Source organism: Sinocyclocheilus grahami, unplaced genomic scaffold (genome assembly GCF_001515645.1).
Source record: "Sinocyclocheilus grahami isolate Dianchi unplaced genomic scaffold, SAMN03320097.WGS_v1.1 scaffold47.1, whole genome shotgun sequence".
Lineage (NCBI taxonomy): Eukaryota > Metazoa > Chordata > Actinopteri > Cypriniformes > Cyprinidae > Sinocyclocheilus > Sinocyclocheilus grahami.
Genome location: NW_015505226.1, coordinates 4,299,483 through 4,323,777, shown reverse-complemented (window position 1 = coordinate 4,323,777; position 24,295 = coordinate 4,299,483). Strand labels below are relative to the sequence as shown.

Here is a 24,295-nt window from a genome sequence, read left to right as displayed (position 1 = left end):
GAGGCCTATCAGCCACCTTCTCTTCCCTCCTGAATGATGCTGTACGCCATTCTGAAGTCCTGGAAGTGCTACTCGGAGAGGAGGTATTGGAATTCTATCGCTGGTCACACAGCCAAAAGAAAGACCTCAGTATCCCAGATCTTTTACAGAGAATGGCTGTGATGCAGCAAAAGATTGAAACACATGATAGGATTCTGGCCTCCCTTCGGCGAAAGCATCCTGATGGAGATGAGATGAATAGCAATGACCCGGTGGCATACTTAGAGGGGCCCTGTACAAATAACCAGGCAAGGGGCCCTGAAAGTTACCAGTCCTCTTTACCAGACCCTTCGATTGGAGAGGAGGATGCTGATTATTCAGTCAGTGACTTCTGGAGTCTGGGAAAAGAGGTGGAGCAATTAGCAGGTAGAATAACCATGTTGGAAGAGCGCTGTGGCAACTGCACTGGGCCCTCTGGTGGTTCTGTTCTAGAACTGCAGGCAAATATAGCATCCCTACATCAGACCCTGGAGGATCATTTGAACATGTTTCAAAACCTGTTCAGTAATACAGAAGAACTAGCCAGCTCGACTAGAAGCCTGAATCTAGATGAAGTTTGGAGACTGGTGAGAAAGAAAGAAGGCAAGAGAAGGGGGAGCCAAAAGCAAGAAGATCTGATCAAAAGAGAAGAAAAGTCTTCCAGTGGACGAAGAAAAAGATACATAGAAAGAGGTAAGAGATCTTATTAATACAGTTATTTCATTTGCCATTAGTTTTGAATATGAATGAAGTAGTAATTTGGTACTGAAGGGCATAGTGGACATACAACAACACTGCCCCTCAATGGACAACACTAAAACTACATCATGACAAAGCATTTTTTCTCTAACTGAAAATGATACTTTTTACCTAAAAATCATATAATTTCATCTCTTCAGAACATGCTCAGTTACCACATTCCCCCGTGGTGTTCATAACAAGCCTGGACAACAGAAGAGGACCAAATGGGGAGCTCACATCGAAAAACTTGGCTGTGAACTATGGTGGTACATTTAATCCTACATCAGGGGTGTTCCAGGCAACTGAGACTGGATTCTATCTCTTCTTAGTGACCTTAGACTTTGAGAGAGGCCTTTCATTGGCTGTACTGAAGTGCAGTGGAGTTCCAGTGGCCTCTCTCAGACAGGAACAAGGTGAAAAAAGGGGACCAGTTAGCCGAGCCTCCCTGCTGGAGCTTCGGCAAGGGGAGACAGTTACATTAGAATTGATGCATGGATCATTACGAAAAGCGCAGCCTTGGGACAACACACTGTCTGGACTATTGCTCTTCATTACAGAGCACAAGGACATGCTGTGAAGAGAAATGGGTGAGCAACCAAGGAATGGGAGGATACGTTTGAGTCTTGCTGTATTTTGTATGCATGCAGCCTCTTCTTGAAGGTGCCAAAAATACTTGTTGAAATATTATGTTTTGTAACTGATTTTGGAATATTGAGAAAACAAGGTAAGTTAAAGAAATAAGAGGAAGACAGTTATATAACAGACACAGTTAGATAACAACAGTCCTTCTGTTGATCTGTGGAGGATCTAATAATAAGGCAAGGAATACATTATGGAAGTAATGGAACCAGTTTCTATTAGGCAATATGAATAAACAAAAGGTACCAATAGTGAGGGAAACTCTGTACAAAAAATGGACATCCTGCAAATCATGCATTCAAATGATCACATTAAATGCAAATGTCAATCAAGATTTAAACAATGTTTGTGTACTAAAATAAGGCAATTTACTTAAAAAATTTATACATTGGACTAATTCTGTGTACAGAACAGATTTTCTTGGTAAACATAAGGCACCTCTCTTAAATCCAGATATTGTGCACAATAAAAAAAAAAAGTTAATATTATTCAGGCCATTTTACACGTTTCCTTACACATTAAACAATTAAGTCAAACGCATTGTGTAGTCATTTATCAAGCCAGATGAGCTTAAATGAGTTCAAATGTGATTTTCGCTAACTGGCATGATTGTAATGGACAGAATAGGCTTGAGCACAACTGCAGCCCAAACAATAAGAAAAGACACACAAGCAATGGGAGATCTGAATCTTCAATGCAAAGCAAAGGTTTTTGTAACTGTATAATTTATATTTCCCAGTCTGCTATAATAACTTATTTAAATGCACCCCAATGATATAACCTGATCTTCAAGGCAGAAATGACCAACTTGTCTTTCAAGGCAAAGTACCCTGGTTTTGACGTTAAACCTGTATTTTGTACAGGTAACCTGTATAGTGCTAACAATTTTCATGTATATGAAAGGTGAACTTAAGTTGTATGTCCTGACTTTTCAGTAAATTACAGATAAAGGGACTAGTTTTACACATTATATCAAAGACAAATAATGATAATTCACCCACACTTTCATAGGAAGTTATTAAATGTAGAATTTCATCTTATAGTCATAAATTTAATATTTGAAAGGTTGAGCTGCTCTGGAAAACATTGAGAAAGTCACAAGTTACAAGAACAGTGTTAATAGTCCTGCAAGTAAAAATATCTTACCACAGTAATTCATACTATATGACATGACATGAATAAATAGCACATGCATTTGGATTATTCTATCACATCAGACATTTATGAGTCATATGATACCCAAGCGTCACAACATTAGATTCAAGGCAAAACTTTTTAAATGAGGCATTGAAAACTTACAAGAACAGTGTTAATAGTCCTGCAAGTAAAAATATCTTACCACAGTAATTCATACTATATGACATGAATAAATAGCACATGCATTTGGATTATTCTATCACATCAGACATTTATGAGTCATATGATACCCAAGCGTCACAACATTAGATTCAAGGCAAAACTTTTTAAATGAGGCATTGAAAATGGCAATCCAATCTGACACTGATGAATCAGATGTGATATAGTGAGGTTGACTCGAAGGCTATTGGATATAATACAACAACGTTTATGAAGCATTCAGGGGCAGTCGGCATACATCTGCACGGACACACCTGCAATAAGTCAGATCAGAGCTGCCATTCGGAGAGATTGAAAAAGAAGGTTTCAAATAGAATACCTTATTGCTAACACTCAGTTTTGTATTTGAACATCTCATGGACAAATTCTCAGAAAGGAAAGCTGTTGAAGGAATAATTTTTCAAAAAGGCTATTAATTAAAATATCAACATGTAGTTTACGGGACATTTTTTTTTTTATACATATATCATAATATGGGTCAATTGAATTAAATAGGGAGCGTTCACTCTTGATGTTTCAGTGGCCACAGCTGCACAGGATCCAAATGCAGTGTTGCCATTTTTTGTGACGCTAGCCACACATATCTTGAGCATATCCCAAGCATACAGTTGGGGGTTTAGTCCGAATATCAACCCAAATATGTCCGCCTCCCAAGTCAGTCAATAACAGAGGGTCAATCCTCAAGCCTTCTCCCACAGGGCTCCATTACTGCTGGCACCATGCCACTCCTCCATGCAGATGTATCATATTACACAGCTTTCACAGAAAGCACCACATGTTCTTCAATTCTCTCCCAATATATAAAAGAGTGCCTGAAGAAGGAAAAAATGGTGGCGATGGGGATGATGTGAGTACCGATGCCTGCAGAACTGCTGTCCTTCGTTTCTCGTGGGTCTGTTATGGCACATACTGTCCAGCAGAGGGTGCTACATGACAGCACTCCCACAGGTCTGTTTAGGAGGCAATAATTCATAAAAGTGAGCATCAATATCTCCATGATTTCTCTCAGACTGGTATTGGAGGGAAAACTGATCATATTTTGATATCCTGTGATTCAACCATTTTGGCGAGTGTTTTCTTGACTCGAAGAGCTGTGAGGCGAGAGGCTGGATTGCGTGCCCAACACTCAGACATAAGCTTTAGCATGGCCCGTAAGCACTGTGTGGAGACGAAACAAAACACAATTGTTTTAAGGTTGCATTTTACACTATAAAATAGTCTGTTACAAAGCAGTGATTTTTAAAGACCCCATGAAATCAAAAGTTTTGTGGCTTTTAGCACATATCCGTTAGCAATGAGGTCAACTATATGGCTAATGTATTCCTACATGTTGACAAAATTAAGTTAGTATAAGCAGATAAGACTGATTGACTTTTAACTTGAAGACTTCTACATTGTTAAAAAAAATATTTCAAATCAAATGTTCTTTCCAATTTACTATTCAAAGAATCCTGAATTAAATCAGCATATTTGAATGATTTCTGAAGGATCATGCGACACTGAAAACTGGAGTAATACCTCCTAAAAATTCAGCTTAGCCAAACCCAAATTTTGGAGTTATTCAAAAACGTATTCAAACAGAGCAATGTTGAACTAAACTGCAATGCTATAACTTACCTCGTCACTGTTCCAGCGGTTAGACACCACTGGCCGCATGCCTTTAACACATACCACTTCCCTCATGTCTTCGTAGGACGGTTCTGAAGGTACCATGTCCCAGTATGGCAACTGATACTCCTCAACAATACCTGCACATAAAATACCATTATTAAAACAAATCCATCACATATTCAGAAAGGAGAGACATAAACATGCTTTGAAATGTGTACATATTATCATAACCTCACATACACTCACATAACACACGTACAACTCACCTCCTGTCACGCATCGGCGGGCCATCTCCCAAACAATGAGACCATAGCTGTAAATATCAGCCATTATGTACGCTTGAAATTGGTTCTTATTTAGGGTCTCATCCAGGACCTCTGGTGCCATGTACCGCCGTGTCCCCATCCTTGTGCTCAGAGGGACATCCACCTCATTGGTATCACTAAAAAAAATAAAAATAAAAATAAAAGCAAAGTATGTGGTCAATGCATTGCAAATGGTTGCATACTAGCTGTAAATGAAGTATGCTTCTTTGATGCTTTTCTTTTCATTGCCAGTGTGTTTGCATGCATGTCTGAGCGTGTGTTGCAAGAGTGTCTTCACCTGTTGTATTTAACAGCCAGGCCCAGATCAGCGATGCAGCAGGTGCCATTCTTCTTTATGAGGATGTTTTTGCTCTTCAGGTCTCTGTGAGCGATGGCAGGTTTGCCCTGCGTGCCGTAGATCTCTGTGTGGAGGTGGCACAGGCCGCAGGCTGCAGAATAGGCCAGCCTCAGCAGAGCCTGTGTGTCCAGGGTGGTGTATTTCAGATAATCATAGAGAGAACCGTTCTCATGGTAGTCCGTAATGAGGAAAAGCTGCGTGAATGCGCCCGTGCCCTTAATATCTGCAGCTATAAAGCCTGGAGCAAGATAGGAAGAATGAGTGTGAATGTTAAAAAGAAAGGCACAACACAATCACAGCAGCAATCATACGGAAATAGAGGCATTAAATAAAATATCAAATCTGTAAAAGTTTTATATCAGGGTACAATACTACAAAAAAAATCTACCTTGAATGAAGTTTTGAATAAAATTAAAATGTAACATACATGTTTGACTTATGATATCATAATGGTATCATATCAAATAATTAAAATGCATATATCCAATATGTAATGGGGGTCCCTACTGATTTTAGCCTATTTTAGTAATGGAACTTACCAAGTATATTTTCGTGCCTCATGAGCACCGTTTGGTAAATCTCTGTCTCTCTGAACCAACTTGCCTCTTCACGAGTAAAGAACACTTTCACGGCCACCTTTTCTCCTCTCCAGCGACCAAGCCACACTTCTCCATACCGCCCCTTCCCGATTTGACGTACCATCTGAATTTGTTTAGCAATAGTGCGCTGGACCTGTGAATCGACATAATTGGACAACCATGTATCATAATGGAGAAAAGTTGCAAAAAAAATAAAAAATTAGATCTGAGCATAACTACAAACATTGATACTGTCTAAAGAAATGTCCATTACCTTTCCCTGACGGTTTTTTTAAATTAATTAAATAATTTATTTACTTTATTAATTTTTATAGCTGGAAACCACAATTTAAAAATTCTCTGAAATTTTTGTTGTTTTCAATGACCTTTTCAAATCCTGTTCTTATTATGAAAAACATGTACAGTGCCTCACCAGCAGGGGGAGCCCTGAACCAGAGCCAGTGCTCGACTGACTAATGAGATCTTTGAGAGACTCTCCTGCAGGGATGAAGGCCTCATCCTGCTCCAGATCTCTTTGGTACCGTCTCCGTCCCGTCTGCAGCTTATACCTGATCAAACAGCCAGGCAGATCATATAAATCACCTTCAATGTGATGTTACATCACAGAAGCCGTTCCAAAAAGGGATCAGTAACAATACAGATCAGTAACTACTAGAGCTACAGTATGTCTCCATGCATTAAGGTCAAACATAAAAGGTGCTAAATTTACTTGACTATCTTAAACAGGTGTGACTCTGCCAGTGTTATCAGTGAGCTAGTCAATAATTAACAGACTGAGGTGCATCTTTCATACATTTCAGCTGGATAAACATGTCATTATGAAATAAAAGTCTCACCTGTAGTAACAAACCACAGTTATGGCTACCAAAGTGAAGCAACACACTGTCACGGAGATCAGGAAGGCTAGCAAGTGGGCATTCCATAACGGAGGCTCTGGATTACAAAGAGATCACAAACTTAAAAAAAATTATAATAATAAGAAATCAGCATATTAGAATTACTTCTGAAGGATCATGTGACACTGAAGACTAAAGTAATCGCTGCTGAAAATTCAGCTTAGCCATTACAGGAATAAACTATATTTGAAAATATTACTAAAAAAGAAAACCATTATTTTAAATTGTTACAATATTTAAAAATATTAGTTTTTAATGTAATGTAATAAGAAAAATAGACTTCTTTCAAAGATATACAAAAAAATCTTACAGACTCCAAACGTTTGAACAAGTGTGTATATATAGACAAATATATTTATTATATTTAGATTCTTTTTAAGTGACGTGCAACTTACTTCCTGGAATATGAGGTGGAAGTGTGGGTTGAAGGTCTCTATTACAGAAATCAGTGGAACAGCACTCAATGGTCCGTCTGGTCTGAGCATTAGGAGAGTCCTGGACAACAATTACCACATTCAGTCAATGATAATGCCTCAGCACTTAAACATTTATTCTTCACTCTGCCGTTCATGTATTACCTTGCACTGGAAGTGAGAGCCCTCATACTTCATGCAGCCAGAGGTGAGGATAGCCTCGCCATGCTCATCCTCCTCTATGATAGCAAAACACTGGCCGTTCGTCCTGCGTAAACACACAAAGACTGTTTAATCACAGTGTTCGCATTTAGATGAGAAGTTAAAGGAAGTGGAAAGTGGCTGATGTGAACAGCAGGAAAAGCATACAGTGTACTCACACGCAGGTGTTGTTCCTGGCATCTTCGGGGCAGTGGCCTGAGCAGTAGCAGCTAAGGAAGCGGGCAGCATCCTCTGGGGCCACGGTGGACCTGTCCCCTGCCTGGGGTCTCTTTGGATCCGATCCGGGCTTGACTCCAGTGCCATGAAGCATGTAGTCTGGGTTCTGCCCACCTAGATGGGTTGAAATATGTGACATCAGACTTTAGACCGCCTAGAATGTAACTGTCTCTAATAAAATCATCATTATTGCTCATTATTACGCAAACACTGAGTCATATCAAACATTTTATTAAAGCAGTAAAACTGTAAATCCAAACCAAACCACACTGGGCCACTTGGAAACAAAACCCCTCTATTTCGCTTCATGTTGTGCTAAATTATACTGGAAGGAATCAAAGGATTTTAGATAAATAGGTGGGAGTGAGGAAAACAGATCACCATAGACTGAGAGTAAAAGAGGGCAATAAGGATTGAAAACTGGAACAGAGAGAGACATGCAGATTTCTCTGTGTTGTAACCTGATCCGTCTGAGTGCGTGGGCATTTGTCACAGACAGACAGGGTGTATATTGCCCCAGGCACAAAGACTCATGTGTTTAGTATTGCTGTGGGTGCTTCCTCTTAAAGCCCTGCTGCTCGTCCTGCAGGTCCGGGCAGGCCTGAACCCAGTCAAAATAAGCCCACACTAAAACAGGCATGCTGCTGTTTAGTAAAACACCACATTCCACACCTAGGATCTCATAACTAGAGCCGCCAGACCTGTCCCACGTCTTAGACTCCTTCAGTCCTCTCTCTGAATATTAACAAATATCTGATGGAGACTAGAGAGTCCCTCTGAAATCACAGTGCCTCATTTCCCACAGTAGTTGGGCAAATCCAAACAAATATAAATGTCAAACTCCATCCAGTAGGCAGATCTTACCTGCTATCAGAAATTTCTCTGTGTTGTAACCTGATCCGTCTGAGTGCGTGGGCATTTGTCACAGACAGACAGGGTGTATATTGCCCCAGGCACAAAGACTCATGTGTTTAGTATTGCTGTGGGTGCTTCCTCTTAAAGCCCTGCTGCTCGTCCTGCAGGTCCGGGCAGGCCTGAACCCAGTCAAAATAAGCCCACACTAAAACAGGCATGCTGCTGTTTAGTAAAACACCACATTCCACACCTAGGATCTCATTACTAGAGCCGCCAGACCTGTCCCACGTCTTAGACTCCTTCAGTCCTCTCTCTGAATATTAACAAATATCTGATGGAGACTAGAGAGTTCCTCTGAAATCACAGTGCCTCATTTCCCACAGTAGTTGGGCAAATCCAAACAAATATAAATGTCAAACTCCATCCAGTAGGCAGATCTTACCTGCTATCAGAAGAGTTACACGACAGCAACACCTCCAGCCATATCTGCTGGGGTGGAGACCACTAAACTGATATACAGTCTGATAAAACAGAAGCGTGGAGCCAGGACGCTTTAAACCCTGAGAGCTGATATCAGCCTGGGGAATGAAGAGGACGTGGCACAATAATATCGGAGGAAGAGAATAAACAAACCGCTTGTTAAACATCTACAGGAGAATCACACTACAGGAGAATTCAGTGAGATTCTCATATAAATATATTGTTTCTGTTAGATATTGTTTCAATACATTCACATTCAGTGCAATCAATGAAGCAGGGCAAACTCTTAAAAAAGCATATTTAAGTGCAGTTACAGCTGCTTCTGTGAAATGCTTGTATGCTTCTACGGCGTTGTTGACAGAAGCAAAGAGCAGTGAATGTAATACTATATGTAAAAATATGGGAATACTATATCTCCGATATGACACAGAGAATTGTGTTTAATGGGTAGAAGAGAACAAAAAAGAAAGGTTTGTAGAAGTTGTGAGCTGAATCTCATGAAAACATGACCAAATCACATAGCACCCCAAAATTAAAAAGTAATATATGGCATACAGTACAAATACAATTAAGCCTTTTTTTGGACCATTATCCTTTAACACTCTCAAGTCCTTCTCTCTTTTCATGTAATGCTTTGTCTCTTTGTGTATGAGTCAGTCCATTCATATGCTATGCTCCTGCGATAGCCAGCGATATAAATCTCCTGTTTATGTGTCATGGTTCGGTTTTTGCACTTGAGAAATGTTCATTTGAAGCCATGAAGGCGTCCCACGGCCCCCTCCATTAGGGCAAAATTCAAAATACATGGCAAAAGCATTTGATGTAACATCTTTGATCACTTCACAGTTTAGTCCAGGCGCCGTTGCTGTCACACAGGGCCCAGTGTGATAATGGAGGTGGAAACCGGTAACATAAACATGGTGGAATAGAGACAGGAAAAAGAAAGAAAGAAAAACAGTATCGCTCTGAAAGCCCTGCTCTCAGCGAGAGGCCAGTAAATTGAAGGAATGCGATCGTTGTAGTCAGAAACACGGCTTGCTTTTAGGAGCGACTGTAAAAGGCAGGATAACCTGTTATGATGTGTTGAGCCCTACACGTCCTAACAGCTACAATGCAGAGTTAAGCAAAAGCTAAATGCCCGCAACCACAACAGCGGCACACAAACAACCGCAGGGCGCAGGAATGTTATCTGAGCTGAAACACATAAAACAGGTTTTGAGTTAGAAGGGTTACTAAATCAGAGCAGATGCGACTTGTAGCACATCTCTGAAGTACCTCTGAGGCACCGAGTGATTCATTGACATTGCGAAGCCACTGAATACATTTGCTCTCCTTCCCCCTGTCTGCGTTTTTCCTTAGCTCGGAGAGACGGATCTACAGAGCATCGCCATGCTCCTTACATGTGTGCTTGATTCTGGCTCGCCGTCACCGTGGAGTCTGAGGTCTGGCAGTACTCAGGCAGTAATGAGTCCTGCTGACCGCATTCTCCCAGCCTGTAGGCAGCTCGGCTCAGACTCCAGCGCCAGCCTCTTAAAGAGACACTTAGACTCCATTTTCCATGCAGTTGGCCTAAACATATACACAGCACTCTACAGTTATACGTCCAATCAGGTGCTGTGGAGCACCAAGCACCAGGTGAAGCCAATCAGCAATGTCACTGTGTAGTTAAAGCTTGTAGTTTATCACAGTGGCCCGAAAAGGCATTTGGACATTTAAGTCACACTTTAAAATATCTGAACGTCACTGCACTAAACATCAAAATATCAAACCAAGTGGCATCTGCAAAGAAAGTGATGCTTTTCCCAGAACAAACTTTTCTGAACCACTCTTTTTTTTTTTTTTTAGCTCACCCAAAAAGCAAAATTCTGTCATCATTTACTCACACTCATGTCATTCCAAAAAATTCTGTATAACTTTTTCTGTGGAACACAAAAGAAGATATTTTAAGAAGATATTCTCTCTATTGTTTTTTTTTTTGGTTCATACAATGAAAATCATTGGGGACTAGTGTTGTTTTGGACCCTACTGACTTTTTAATATAGAGACAGAACAGCTGAAACATTCTTCAATATATCTTCTTTTGTGGTCTCAAAGTCATTTTTCATGGATGTTTGAAGTCCGTTTCCTTCAAGTTCAAACAGTCGTCCTAACAGAACAACCACCGGCGTAGTTCATCATACTAACTATAAACATGTTCCACAAAACTCGACAACCAGAAAGTGTCAAAGACTTTTTTCTTCTTCATTTTCAACAACATATCTATAATTTAAAATCTAAGTTAATTTTGTGAAAAGTTTTGACTGAAAAGTGTGCTTGCGTTATATTTCTGAAAATCTTTTCTTTTTTTTTTTAAGATCTTGCAATGTTTTTTAAATGTGGTATAAGTGTCCACATACTTTTTAGGGACTCTATTTTATGCCATTTTGTGTTGCTTCAACACGGTCAGCGTAAGATGAGGCAGTAGCTGAACTGTGAACTCTAGGGTAAACATCTGTGGTTTGACCCTATTAAAGCAGAGGGTAGAGTAGGCAGCGAGACAGAACAGCTGAAACATTCTTCAATATATCTTCTTTTGTGGTCTCAAAGTCATTTTTCATGGATGTTTGAAGTCCGTTTCCTTCAAGTTCAAACAGTCGTCCTAACAGAACAACCACCGGCGTAGTTCATCATACTAACTATAAACATGTTCCACAAAACTCGACAACCAGAAAGTGTCAAAGACTTTTTTCTTCTTCATTTTCAACAACATATCTATAATTTAAAATCTAAGTTAATTTTGTGAAAAGTTTTGACTGAAAAGTGTGCTTGCGTTATATTTCTGAAAATCTTTTTTTTTTTTTTTAAGATCTTGCAATGTTTTTTAAATGTGGTATAAGTGTCCACATACTTTTTAGGGACTCTATTTCATGCCATTTTGTGTTGCTTCAACACGGTCAGCGTAAGATGAGGCAGTAGCTGAACTGTGAACTCTAGGGTAAACATCTGTGGTTTGACCCTATTAAAGCAGAGGGTAGAGTAGGCAGCTCAGACACTATTGAAGCTGTAATGGGAGGCTGGTCAAGAGGTAAGCAAAGAATATGAGTGCTTCATCGTCTTCACGCCTTCATGAACAGGCTATGCTAGCTGCTTCTGGACTGCAAAGAAGCTGTTCTTTGGTTGTAAATTTTTAAACCGCAGACTGAAATGTAGTATGCTTTGTGGATCAATCTCCATGTGTTCTCTGTGTTGTAGCTATTATTTCTCAGTGCTGCAGTAAGACTTAACAGGAAATGATGCAATGAGCCAGCCAAGTCTCTACGAGGGCGTTTGGATCGCAAGCCTATAATCAAGACACTGGTCCTCATGACAGTCTCAGTGTCTGCAGCAGAAACGTAGGAGAGGGTAAATAAAAACACAAAAATCCTCCAAGATGTCCTTGTGCCAAAATACATCACTGGGTATCCATTAGATACATCAAAATAACATGTGAATCATGTATCCTTGAGGGACGACACGTAGGAGGTTTGCCCTTCTTTGAGAAGCTGAAATATTAGAGACATTTATTTATATAACTCCTACACCGGTTATTCATTAAAATCTGTACGTTTACAACAAAAAGAAACCGAAAAATGTGGAAAGGCCAGTTGTGGGCTGGCAGGAACGACTTAAGCTTTAAGTGGCAGTTAACCTGAACCTGCCATTATTATTTATTTACTTTCATCTCTTTAATAATGATCATTATAATTATCACATGGGCTCCCATTTCAGGGCAAAATCCTCCAACACGTACTAATCCAGCACCAGCTTGAAGACCAGCTTGTTAAAAATGGAATGAGAGGGAAGGAAAAAAGGGAACATGTGGAAAACAACGGCCTGCCTGACACAGACCAATAAAGTTGGCTGCCTTTATGAAAGTAAAGCTCTAATGGGCTCGGAGACACCTCTAGAGCCAAGTACCTAACAGCAAGCTGTAAAAGTGAGAGTTCAGATCGCCTTTAACAGGCTCCTGCGCTGCACCGCTGAACACATGCTCACTAGAGTGAACTTGTGTCATTGTACAGAAGCTCAACGGAGTTCTCTATTCACATGCTTTGGAAATTGTGGTCTACAAAAACAAGGAAAGGAACAGTCACGCACACCATCAAAGGCCTTCACTGTCAGACAGTAACAATTATTTCCGGAGAACAGCTTGTATTTGGCATCTTTAGTCCGCTACCTGTCAGCTAGCACAATACAGGAAATAGTTAAAGTGTCAGGGAAACTCGCAGCACCGACAATAGACTCAACAAGTTTCCTGTAGTTGGGCCGGGCGGGCGGCCCAGTGTGGTAGAGCAGTGCAGCATGGGAAATGAGGGCAGAGGGACAGAATCACTGACTCAACAAGTGACGTATTTAAGAGCAATTTATTCATAGGGATGTAATGACATTTAAAAATCTGCCTAATATCAATAAGCAGATCCTTTTTTCATGTTCATGTTTTCATGAAGATAACCGATAAGCAGATAAAAATTTAACTAAATTAAATAAAATAAAAAACACCAAACCTAAAATTGTTTTAAATTCTACAAGAAATTTTGACATTACAAAATTTTAATAAACGGTCTGAAAAAAAGGAATATTCAATTTGAGATTTGCTGAAGATTTGTTATATTCATTTATTAAATGCTAATTAATAAAAAATAAAATAAGAAATTAAAAATATAAAAACACCTAAATTGAAACAGTGTTAAATCCTTTTAACATACAGTATAGAAGCAGTGTTTCCCATACATTGATTTATTTGTGGAGGCCCGCCACATTATCAACACTGACCGCCACAAATAATTTTCCAAAATGCCTTGACTTTGCTGAATAAACATGAGCACTGCACGTTTCAAAGTCAAAATTCTAGCGCTGCTTTTACCGGGGAAACCGCAATTTCTGCCGCTCCTAAGTGCCTCCTGCTGGCAGAGAATGAATGTGCATTTTCAATAAGCCTGTCTGCTTTTTTATACATATAGCATATATTTCCCCCGGGGGAAGTGCTGCCACATATAGAGTGTAAATCTGTGGGAAACACTGAGAAGGATATTCATTTTGAGATTTACAAAGGGTTCAATATGTTCATGCTAAAAGGTCATGAATGGGAAAACCTAAAGATGTAAAACAAATCAAATTGAGTAAAATTGAGTGATCTCAATAGTATCATATAATCTAGTATGTAAAAATTTCCTTACAGTTGAGTAACTAGATCCTCTTACTGCCAGTTTTCCTCTCCAGTGAGGCTCAACCTAAAAGTGCTCAACCTCACCTTCTCCTCTGAAGGCAGAAAATTCCATAAAGTTCATTTATTAGCTAGATTGAAAGCCTGTGTTAAATGTGCTGAATGACATGACATTTCTCAGAGGAACGTGCCGCCATATGCAGTCAGGAGACATTATTCTGTATCAGACGTCAACCTGCCCTCAGATCAGCTTCCATAAAAAAAAAACACGCTCCGCAGCATTCATCTGCAGTTCAACTCTCACCCTTATCTTGTTCTCACTGGCACTCCATTTTCCACTCATCATTTAACAGGAACCTTTGCAATGACCGAGGGTAGTTACCCTTTGTTTTAAAGGCTCTGGTTGACTTTACGAGTGAGAAGAAATTGCTGCCAGCACACATTTCTTCTTTTGTTCCTTTACAGGGAGGGAAACAGCAGAAGGAAGAATATATTTAAAGAGGCTAAACTAGGCTTACAAGCAGACAGTGACCATTCCAAACAACTGTAAAGTTAAAATTGTGTCAGTGCAGTGAACAAAAATGGTTTAAACTGTTGTACCAAACAACAGAGGAAAATATAGTTAAAATGCATTTGCACCCCAGAGACTTTAATTTGCCTTGGTCATTTCCTTTTGTATACAATATTATGAGCTTAACTCTAAAAGGAGGTAATGGAGTTGTGAGCTTTGACATACTAATTTAAACTTCTTTCAATCTGTTTTTTTCTAACAGACACCATAGAGTCTCTAGTTCTTGATGGGAGGAAAACTCTCTCTCCCATGGATTTTCTGTTGCCAAGAATAGACAGCGTTTATGACTCCAAGATAGCATTGCCTAAAATAGAGAGGCACTTTGAAAAATAAACTTCAAAGAACTAAACAGAAACAGATAGTAAGACCTCATGACATCAGTGGGCAGTTCTCAAATGTAAACAATGAATCTACTGTTTTTAAGCAACAAGGGTGGACCACTGCAAAATTGCTGAGTGATGTTTTGTAGCCTGGAAAACTTGTTGACTGTATAACAAAATATTATGTAACAAAGTATACTTTGACTCATAGCTAGGCTCACATGGAATCGGCGCCCAAAAAATCTCCATAGAACACAGCACGGTTCTCAACAGAACTCCACCCACCAGTGACAAATTTCTATGCATCCCCAACATGTTTATTTATTGAATATTTTAGCTATTTTGATATTTTTTGTTACGCTTTCAGCTATCGATAAGTATCAGATACACAGTGTTAAACAGTGTGTATATAGCAATTTGTCTAAATGACATTCCCCAAAACTGTGATTAACCTGGAAGTGACAGACTTGGGGTAAAATAGACAATAGTAGTGCTATTCAGTGCTTTGTCAATGTTAACGCTTCAACATTAATTGCAGTCACCCTACAACTGCCTTCATTAACATACTAGTGTAAAACCCTATAGGGAAAAAAACAGCATTTACCTGAAATACACACATCTACAATATTGCCCATTGACACACTCCCCCCCCCCATTCCTCTCCTTAACATATAAACACACTCACAATTTCAAACCAATCACCCAAACCTTTGTTTCTCTGCATAGCCAAATGTGACCCAAACGGCCTCTTTACACCTCAGCCCTAAGACGTGTATTTTCCAAAGACAATCACTGCTGAGTGAATGAATGCCTAAAGACAACGTGAATGCCACACAACAGTCTCTAATGCAGACTGTTACATTTGTGAGAAAACAGTGTGCAGTTCCTCATGTCTGCATTTACCTGAAATGGAGGCAAAGTCTCCATTACTGTCAACCCATATGAGAGAAGATCAGAAGGGCATCAAATCAATAAAATTAAATAATGTAATTCAGATGAATATCCTGGCAGATAGTGTTTGTTTGCTAATGCATTGCAAATGTGAAGAGACAATTCTGAGCTTACGGGGCCTGATGAGAATAAAAAGCGAGGCCATTACTGTGCTATGTTTTTAAAGGCCACCATCCATTAAAACAGGCTTCTGCAAACACTGGGTATCATCCAAATACGGCAAAATCAATTCTCCTGCTGCCTCAGTCTGCTTTGTATTATAAATTGCTGCTGCATTTCTATTGTGCATCCAGATCAAACAAAACAGATGACCCTTCCAGTCATCTGCAGTTTTCGCCTTCTTCCCTCACTCAAACAAAACCAAAAAACAACAACAACAAAAAACACATTTTTGTTTGCTATAGGGGTTTGTGATTCGAATGTCTGCAAAACAGACATTCAGCAGCTACTGCCAAGCGTCTGCTTGGTCCGCTGAGAGGGAAGCAATGGTCAAGTGTAGACACTTTACAATAATGAAACTGGCTTACCCTCAGCCGACGGCGAGACAAGGACGGCAGCTCCCAAAATGCCAAAGATGATGACCATGGAGTGGCTTTTTATCATGTTGGCTGAGATTTGAATCTATATAGCTGTCTTGGTCGTGCTGAACTCTGCCACTTTTGAGACAAATGAAGTCACCAATTAGCTGTGAAGGTGAGTAGACTGAAGAAGAGTATGTGACGTGATGATGACTTCAAGGCCTCTTTACAGCCTTCTCTGGTTTAAGACCCTGTAATGAAGAGAGAGGAACACTTATTAATGTTTCAGAACCATCATTGTGACATGTTTCCTTGCTCAGTGCCAGAAAGCAAGCTTGACAGAGAGAACTGGAGTGGTATTCAAATTCATTTGCACCTCCATCTTAGCGCCGTGACTTGTGAGAGCATGACCCCTGACTGCGTATCAGAGCGGAGCTGTAGGATGGCGGCTCTCGAGTCTGGAAGGCTACTTAAAGGGATATTCCACCCAAAAATGTAGATTCTGCCATTGTTTACTCAACCTCATTGTGTGTGTTTATTTTTGTTTTGTTCATAACAATGGATTTCAATGGTCACCAAAACTGCTTGGTTACCATAATTCTTCAAAATATCTTTGTTTCTGTTCTGCAAATGAAAGAAAGTCACACAAGTTTGGAACGACTTGAGGGTGAGTAAAATAATAACATTGGAGGTTGTACTACCCCTTTAAGCAGTGTCCCATTCAAAATGGCTCGTGTTGGGTTCTGTCCAGCGTTAATAACATAATGTGTCTGCTCCCTCTTAGCCCCTGCTTGTCTCGATGCAATTAGTGGCTCCCAGAGGCTCTGCAGGACTGGGGGCCTGAATTAACAGGCACAGAGAGGGGGCCGGTGTCTGTCACTTTTCATTTGGCCGAGGGGGACAAAGAGCCCCGACCTGCGCCCTACTTTTCACACTTCCCTGACTCCTGGGTAATGGGAAACAAAAGGCGGGGCTCCTCTGGCTCATAGGGACCCCTTAAGACAGACTGGATCCTTCTCCACAGGGCAAGGGATGGAGAGATATGACCTGCAACAGGTTTCAACAACTCATTCCATCCCTGGTAAAGAAAATAAACTTGTGTGCAACTTTCATAGACAGTACAGTTTACTTTTATTATTATTATGAATATGATTATTTTTACTACTACTACAATTACTATTATTATATATGTAAGGGATGATCAATGGCTTGCCGTGCATTAAAGGATTTTAAATGCACGACGTGGAGGCCAAGAAAACATCCGACGTGAAGTGCATTTAAAATCCTTTAATGCACGGCAAGCCGTTGATTATCCCGCTTATTCCATGGTCATTTGCCAAGTTATAGACAAGCTAAAATTAGTATTGCTCTTATTGCAGCACAATATTTGCACGAATGGGTAAAAATGACGATTATTTTCATCAGTTATGGCTCGTTAGCTCTAGCATTCTGCCCGCTTCAAATTAGACACAGAGATGAAATAGTGCAGTTAGATCACATTTATTTAAATTAATGAATTATAACATTTATTTGAATTAATATCGATTGTTTGTGAGAGAGAGATGACACTTGTGTGTGTGAATTACCTGCGTCTGTGCGTTACTCTCTACAAACAATGAAGTTGTGAGTATAGTTAATTAAGCAGAGATTTTACCTCCTCGTTGCTTAGGAATATAATGCAGTGATCCAGTATCTAAGCCATTTTATTAATAAAAGTCACGGGGTAGCGTTGACAACAAGTTTATGTTGGCCTACTCCTGAACGTTTCTGTGTGTGCAGCGGGATCTCCGATCTCTCTCTCTCTCTCTGTGTGAGTGATGTGTGTGCGCGCGTTTGTGTGTGTCAATTAAAGCAGCGGCGCGTTAATATAGAACAGTGATTAAACTGACTTGGAACTACCTGTGCATTAAACGGTTTTAATGCATACCTGAAAGCCAATCAGAATCAAGAATTCCAACAGACCATGGAATAATAAATAAAAATTACACTGCTGCTAAATATTAATAAAGAATTATAATCAGTATGAGTTTTTCTAAACTTGATTACTACTAATAAAAGTAATATCCTTTACTATATGCATACATATTGTCAGATGGGTGAGATCTTGTATTAAAGCCTGAAAAATTCACTGTTGGTGTGAATATGCCTTAGGAGAGATAAAGATGGAAGACTGGTAAAAGCATGCCATGACTAGTCAGTGTGGAAAGCTTCATGGCCTAAAGACAGGAAGTGTGCTGACAGAGAAAGAACAATCCTATCATGAGGTCCTGTCACGGTTATTGGCTTTTGTTTGTGTTCCTGTTCTCCTGTCTTCGTTTTTCAGTGACCTAATTTTCCTTAGTTCCCTTGATTAGTTTTTTCTGTTCACCTGTGTTCGTTAATCATCTCATTAGTTCCCTCGTTTAGTTTCTGTACAAGGCCCTGTCCACACGAACACCGGTATTTTCAAAACCACAGCTTTCTCTATGCGGTTTGGCCATTCGTCCACACGCAAACGCAGCACCAGGTCACTGAAACCTGCCAGGGTGAAGATTTTCAAAAACTCTGGTTGCAGTGTTATCGTATAGACAGCGAAACCGGAGATATTGGCTTGTAACGTCGGAGCATGCGCTGTTATCTCCGCCTACTGGAAACGTTTTCAGGCTTCTGATTGGCCAACATGGCTTTACGGTTGAGATTATATCACCACCTGTTGGCTTGGTATGCTCTTGACAGTGCTTCATAGCATGCTTTCGCATTTTCATGTGGACGGAGATTTTTTTTTTTAAACGGAAGAAGGAAGTGAGTTGTGGATCACAATTCACCGTCTGCCCTGCCGAGGAGGACTTCACCAGCCCCACTCCAGAACCAGAGACCAGCCAGCCATCAGCCCGCTGCCCGGAGCAAGTGCCTGAGCCCACCGCAGACAGAGAGCCTGAGCCTGCCGCGACACGTGAGCCAGCGCATAAAACTGCGACTGAGCCGATCATCGCCCCGGAGCTCGAGCCTCAAGAGATGTCTGACCAGGTGTGTGAGCCGAGCTACACTGCACATGCCTGAGGGAGTGCTTGTGGAGATTGAGGGCTTGGAGGGAAGCCCCGCCCACACTCCCATCATTGAGGGTGAGCTGCAACGGGTCTCTGGTTATTAAGAGGAACTTATGGACATCTTTCAAGATGATCTAATTGACTGGTTTGGAGAGGTTGTTCTCAGTTCCCCTGAACCTCCAGTGTTTCTTGAATCTCCTATGTCTCCGGAGTCTCCGCTGGTTTCGTCCAGCTCTCTCATGTCTCCTGGGTCTCCGCTGGTTCCGTCCAGCTCTCCTGTGTCTCCTAAACCCCCTGTGACTCTTAAGCTCCCACCCAGTCTCTCTCTCCTGCCTCCTCTTATGCTAGCCAGTTCCTCAGCCCTGTCTCCGCTGGTTCCTGCCAGTCCCTCAGCTCACCCTCAGTCAGCGCCATCTGGGCGCTCTGATCCACCTCGGGACTACCAGTCTCCAGCTCCGCCTAGGCGTGAGGATCCCCTGTTTTCACCTCCAGCCTCTGAGCCCCGGACTCCACCTCGGTCCTCTGACCCATTGGCTCCGCCTTGACTCCTAGCTCCCTCGTCTCCACCATGGCCCGTCAATCCCACTGTCTCCGCCTTGGTCAGTCGTCGACCATCCGTTGCCTTGGGACTCCACTCCTCTGGCTTTACCTCGTCACTCCGTCCCTCTGGCTCTGTCAGGCTCCTCCTTCCCTCCGGCTCCGCCTTCATCCTCAGTCACTCCGGCTCTGCCTTGGCCCTCCGCCCTGGCTCTCCATCTGCTCGGCTCCACCTCTAGTGGCTCAGTCTCCATCGCTCATCCCCAGGGTGTCGTCAAGGCTTTCTCCACCATGGCTCCTCCATCCCTTGACTCCACCTTGGGGCCTCGTCGTGGCTGGCCTCTGGCTTAACACCTGGCTCCTCCCACCTTCTACTCCCCCATGGACTACTTTATTTGCCCTGGAATATGTTTTGTTTTGCCCCTTTTCTGCTTCTCGCCCTCCTCCAGAGTCCCCACCCCTCCCTCCACAGTTGGACAGTTTACGGCATGAGGTCGCGCCTTCCCGGGAGGGGGCGAACTGTTTGTTTGTGTTCCTGTTCTTCTGTCTTCGTTTTTCAGTGACCTAGTTTTCCTTAGTTCCCTTGATTAGTTTATTCTGTTCACCTGTGTTCGTTAATCATCTCATTAGTTCCCTCGTTTAGTTTCTGTATAAGTTCTCCCTGCTCTATTCAGCCCTTTGCCTGTTATGGTTTGTTTGATGTTAGATGTTTGTTGTGCTGCATTTTCCCTGAGTTTCACCAGTGTTTCTTCTGTGGATTTAGTAAAGGACTGTTATTTGGAATTCTCCGTCGTCTTGTGCTCCTTACAGCACCAACACACGTTAACAGGTCCCTGGCACTTACACTGACATCTGTGAACAAGATCATCCAAACCACAGTCACAACATACAAATAATATTAAATAAAGTTACAAACCTCCCCCCCCAAAAAACATTCCATATTCAAAAGGAAATTATCTAAATCACATGAAGACATGGTTTGGAAAATCAATTTGCTCTTGTTAAGAATAACTACAGATGTGAATGTGCAGTGGCACACAACTTAATATCAATAACACAGTTTCAAAACTGGCACAAAGCAAATCTCTGCATCAGATGGACCACTATTAAATCAGAAGGCACAGATGCCATAGAGCTGTGCTAAATGGCATAATTTATAGTCTCACTGAGCATTCTTTCAGAGGAAAGATCCTCATTAATTTCCTTTGAATGGATGAAAGACCAGAGAGATGTGGGAAAAGGTAAAGCAACTGTAGCCACCATATAGAATGACCACACCTTACAGCAAATCACTGTGGCATGGCATGTGGTTTCTGGGAAGGCATTCCCACAGTCTTCAATCATATGATGCTTGAAAGGGGAAGTCACTCTGGAGACAGAAATTTGAGAAAGAACAGAGCGAGCTGTGTCACTCGTTTCCCCAAAGATAATGCTGCTTTGACAGTGCCTTTGAATATCTTTGTTTTTTCAGCTAAGTCCATTTCATAGAAGAAAAGAATAAATGCAAGACGCCAAACATCCCCTTTCAGACAGGTTTTGGAAAGGCAGGTGAGATGAACAACTAAAGGGATCACCCAAAATATCATGTTAAGAATGCAGCGCAATGCCTCGATCGATGCACACACACAAAAGAAACGTGTACAAAACCAGAGCCTTACATGAAAACAAAAACCACAGACCAACACCAAATAACACCTAGCAGAATTAGGGATGGACCAATATTAAAATTAACCCAATAATTATTTAGAGATAATTGTTTTCATGTTATGTTATGAAAATCCTAAATAAAACAATAAAAACAAAATTCAATCGTTTTAAATACTGTAAGTTAATTTAGGCATCACAAAATTATGTGAAAATATATGAAAAATTAATATTCAGTTTTTCTAAAGATTACATTTAACTGTTACTAAATTATTAATGTTTTTATAGATTAATTTAACCTGTTAATTATCTTAGATAAACTAAACCTCTTTATATTTTTTATCTAACTTTATTTTATTTAACTGTATTATCATTATTTAACCTAATTTTACTATTATTAACTATGGACTTTCATTGCACAACCTGTATTATTATATTGGCTATCTGTACAATTTAAGGTAAAAAGTTTATTTACGTTATTTTACAGTGGTGTGAAAAAGTGTTTTGATTTCTTATTTTTTTGCATGTTTGTCACACTTTAATGTTTCAGATCAAACAAATTTAAATATTAGTGAAAGATAACAAGTAAACACAACATGCAGTTTTTAAATGAAGGTTTTGCCATGTAGTTTTGGATTTTGTTTTCCCTTAATAATAAAAACCTTCATTTAAAAACTGCATGTTGTGTTCACTTGTGTTATCTTTTACTAATATTTAAATTTGTTTGATGATCTGAAACATTAAAGTGTGACAAACATGCAAAAAAATAAGAAATCAGGAAGGGGGCCAACACTTTTTCACACCACTGTATATAATTTTATTAACATTATTAAAATCCCTTTAACTTTATTAAGCGATCGTTAGATGATGTCATATGTAATCTAAATGGAAAAAACGGATGAAATGAGCATGCACAATTTAATAGCCAATATCAACCTACTAAGAAAAAAAGAAAAAAAAAACAACCTGTATTATCGGCAGGTAATTTGTAATCAGAATCTCTTAAAAGAATTGCCAAAAGGACATCACCAAATCTGTGCTAATAATGATCACGGTATTATATAGTCTACAGAAAAACAAGCCCCGCTCACCACAAAGCATGCAAACAAATACAAACATGCTTTTCACCAGCACCGACCATGCTCTCTAACTCGTTGATTGAGTGAATGTGGTATGTGGATATGTGTGCTGGCATGCGTTTCACTGGCCCCTCCTGGGGGCCCCTCCTTGCAGGCAGCCCAGTGCCTTGCCTGCCTCTCAAGTCACGCCGGCCAGCAGGGAGAGCAGACTTCCTGGCTCCACTCTCATTGTTTGCTTGGCTGCTTCTGAGGCTCATCCAAGGCTGGATTACCATAAGAATACTGAAACGTTCCTGCAGAGCACTCTCCTTCCAAACCTCCTGCTGCACTCCTGTCCTCCTCCCCCCTCTCTACCCTGCTCGATCTATCATTCCCTGCTGGCCACAGCTCTTTCAACATCTCAGTCACGCTCTGCTACCAGCACAGGCCTCTCACAGCCTGACGTTGCTTTCTCTCTCACATCTACAGCCCATCTTTGGTTTGTATCTGCGGCTTATCGGATGTCTGAACAACACTCAAGAGACACACAACACTCTAATGGAAATATAAAACGGGGTTATTGGGAAATAAGATGTGAATTTAGTAAGACAGATGGTATCTGATTTGATAGCAAAAAACATGCAGGAGGGTAAAAATGAATCTTTCTGTGGGTACATCTACAAAAGAGAAATCGAGTGGAAAGTGCAGAAAGTTGAAAGGAAGGAAACGAGGGCGGAGGTTTGTGGCAACAGATGCAGGGCTCTATCCAGACAGTCGTGGGTTCAAGAACACACTGATGATGGTGTTGCATAGTCTATTGAGGTTTTTTATAGTAATATAGTGTTTGCTGTTATTTTATAGTAACAGCAAAATCATCATACAATGTAAAAAAATTATAATTATTTGGGTTAACTTTGTTAACTAATACAGTGAAAAACTGTAAAACAAATTTATATTTTTGGAAGTAGACTTAGTAATTTTGGATGAAAAACAGTATAAGGACATTCTCGGAAATCCTTGTGACATCACATGATTGTATTTTGTATAAATAGTTTTGTTTCTTATTTCGGTTATCAGTAGTGAACTGTCTATACACAAGTACTGGCCATGTTTTATGGACAGACCACTTATGATAAACTCTGATTCATCATGTGGCTTTCTATTGTGCCATTTGTTTTATTATAATGGTTATCCATACAATTTAAAGGCAAAAAGCTGATTTTGGTAGTTCAAAGAGATTGGTTTATTAGCATTATATCATTAATTAAATATATACAATTATAAGTTGTATAATATATTATATAGTAGTTATATAGTATATATCTATATTATATCATATAGTATATGAACAAAAAAAACCTATTGCGATTTCTTTGAACAATTTTGCGATTTCGATTTTAATCACGATTTTGACACACAGACATGCTTTACAGTCATAAATGCATTCAGTGTGAATTTGAAACATATTTCCAAAAGAAAACCAATTAGAGCTTTATCAAAAAGCTGTAACATGTCTCTAGAACAGACATAAAGCAAAATAATCACTAAGTAAAGGTGTAACAAAATGTCTAGAATAGACATATGGCAGAAAAAAAAAAATCCCGTGTCCAGGGATTTTTTTTGCCATGCATTGGTCATAGAGCTCTTTGTGGCGTTGCCTCAGATGTTGAACTAAATTTGTTGCGCCAAGTTCACACGTACTCCGTCTGCAGTGCGTATACAGTATGTGTATGTGGTGCAGAAGCAGCACAGACTCATTTTGCTTTCGCACAGGACGCG

The 24,295-nt window shown here is 40.3% G+C and overlaps 2 protein-coding genes across 2 annotated transcripts in view; one reads left to right on the top strand and one right to left on the bottom strand.

Annotated features, from left to right (window-relative positions):
* The first annotated feature begins 54 nt into the window (after nt 1-54).
* LOC107582767 (multimerin-2-like) lies at nt 55-2,682 on the top strand. The gene is made up of 2 exons (XM_016268761.1): nt 55-711; nt 918-2,682. Exons 1-2 carry the CDS (start codon nt 153-155, stop codon nt 1,334-1,336), a joined length of 978 nt encoding a protein of 325 aa, XP_016124247.1. The 5' UTR covers nt 55-152; the 3' UTR covers nt 1,337-2,682.
* Nucleotides 2,683-2,743: 61 nt separating this feature from the next.
* LOC107582766 (bone morphogenetic protein receptor type-1A-like) overlaps nt 2,744-24,295 on the bottom strand; it is a 32,282-nt gene continuing 10,730 nt past the window's right edge. The window contains exons 2-12 of the mRNA XM_016268760.1: nt 16,261-16,502; nt 7,317-7,488; nt 7,102-7,204; nt 6,919-7,018; nt 6,464-6,560; nt 6,040-6,175; nt 5,568-5,760; nt 4,969-5,266; nt 4,632-4,807; nt 4,372-4,502; nt 2,744-3,912 (exon numbers count right to left, since the gene is read on the bottom strand). Coding sequence (XP_016124246.1) covers nt 3,787-3,912; nt 4,372-4,502; nt 4,632-4,807; nt 4,969-5,266; nt 5,568-5,760; nt 6,040-6,175; nt 6,464-6,560; nt 6,919-7,018; nt 7,102-7,204; nt 7,317-7,488; nt 16,261-16,336 — 1,608 coding nt within the window. The 5' untranslated portion in view covers nt 16,337-16,502 and the 3' untranslated portion in view covers nt 2,744-3,786. The remainder of the gene's footprint in view (nt 3,913-4,371; nt 4,503-4,631; nt 4,808-4,968; nt 5,267-5,567; nt 5,761-6,039; nt 6,176-6,463; nt 6,561-6,918; nt 7,019-7,101; nt 7,205-7,316; nt 7,489-16,260; nt 16,503-24,295) is intronic.

What these genes read in the sequence shown, in the direction of transcription:
- LOC107582767 (XM_016268761.1), top strand. Translation starts at nt 153, where the DNA reads ATGGCTGTGATGCAGCAAAAGATTGAAACACATGATAGGATTCTGGCC. An exon ending in AAAAAGATACATAGAAAGAG is followed by an intron (nt 712 to 917) that starts GTAAGAGATCTT and finishes TCATCTCTTCAG; the next exon opens with AACATGCTCAGTTACCACAT.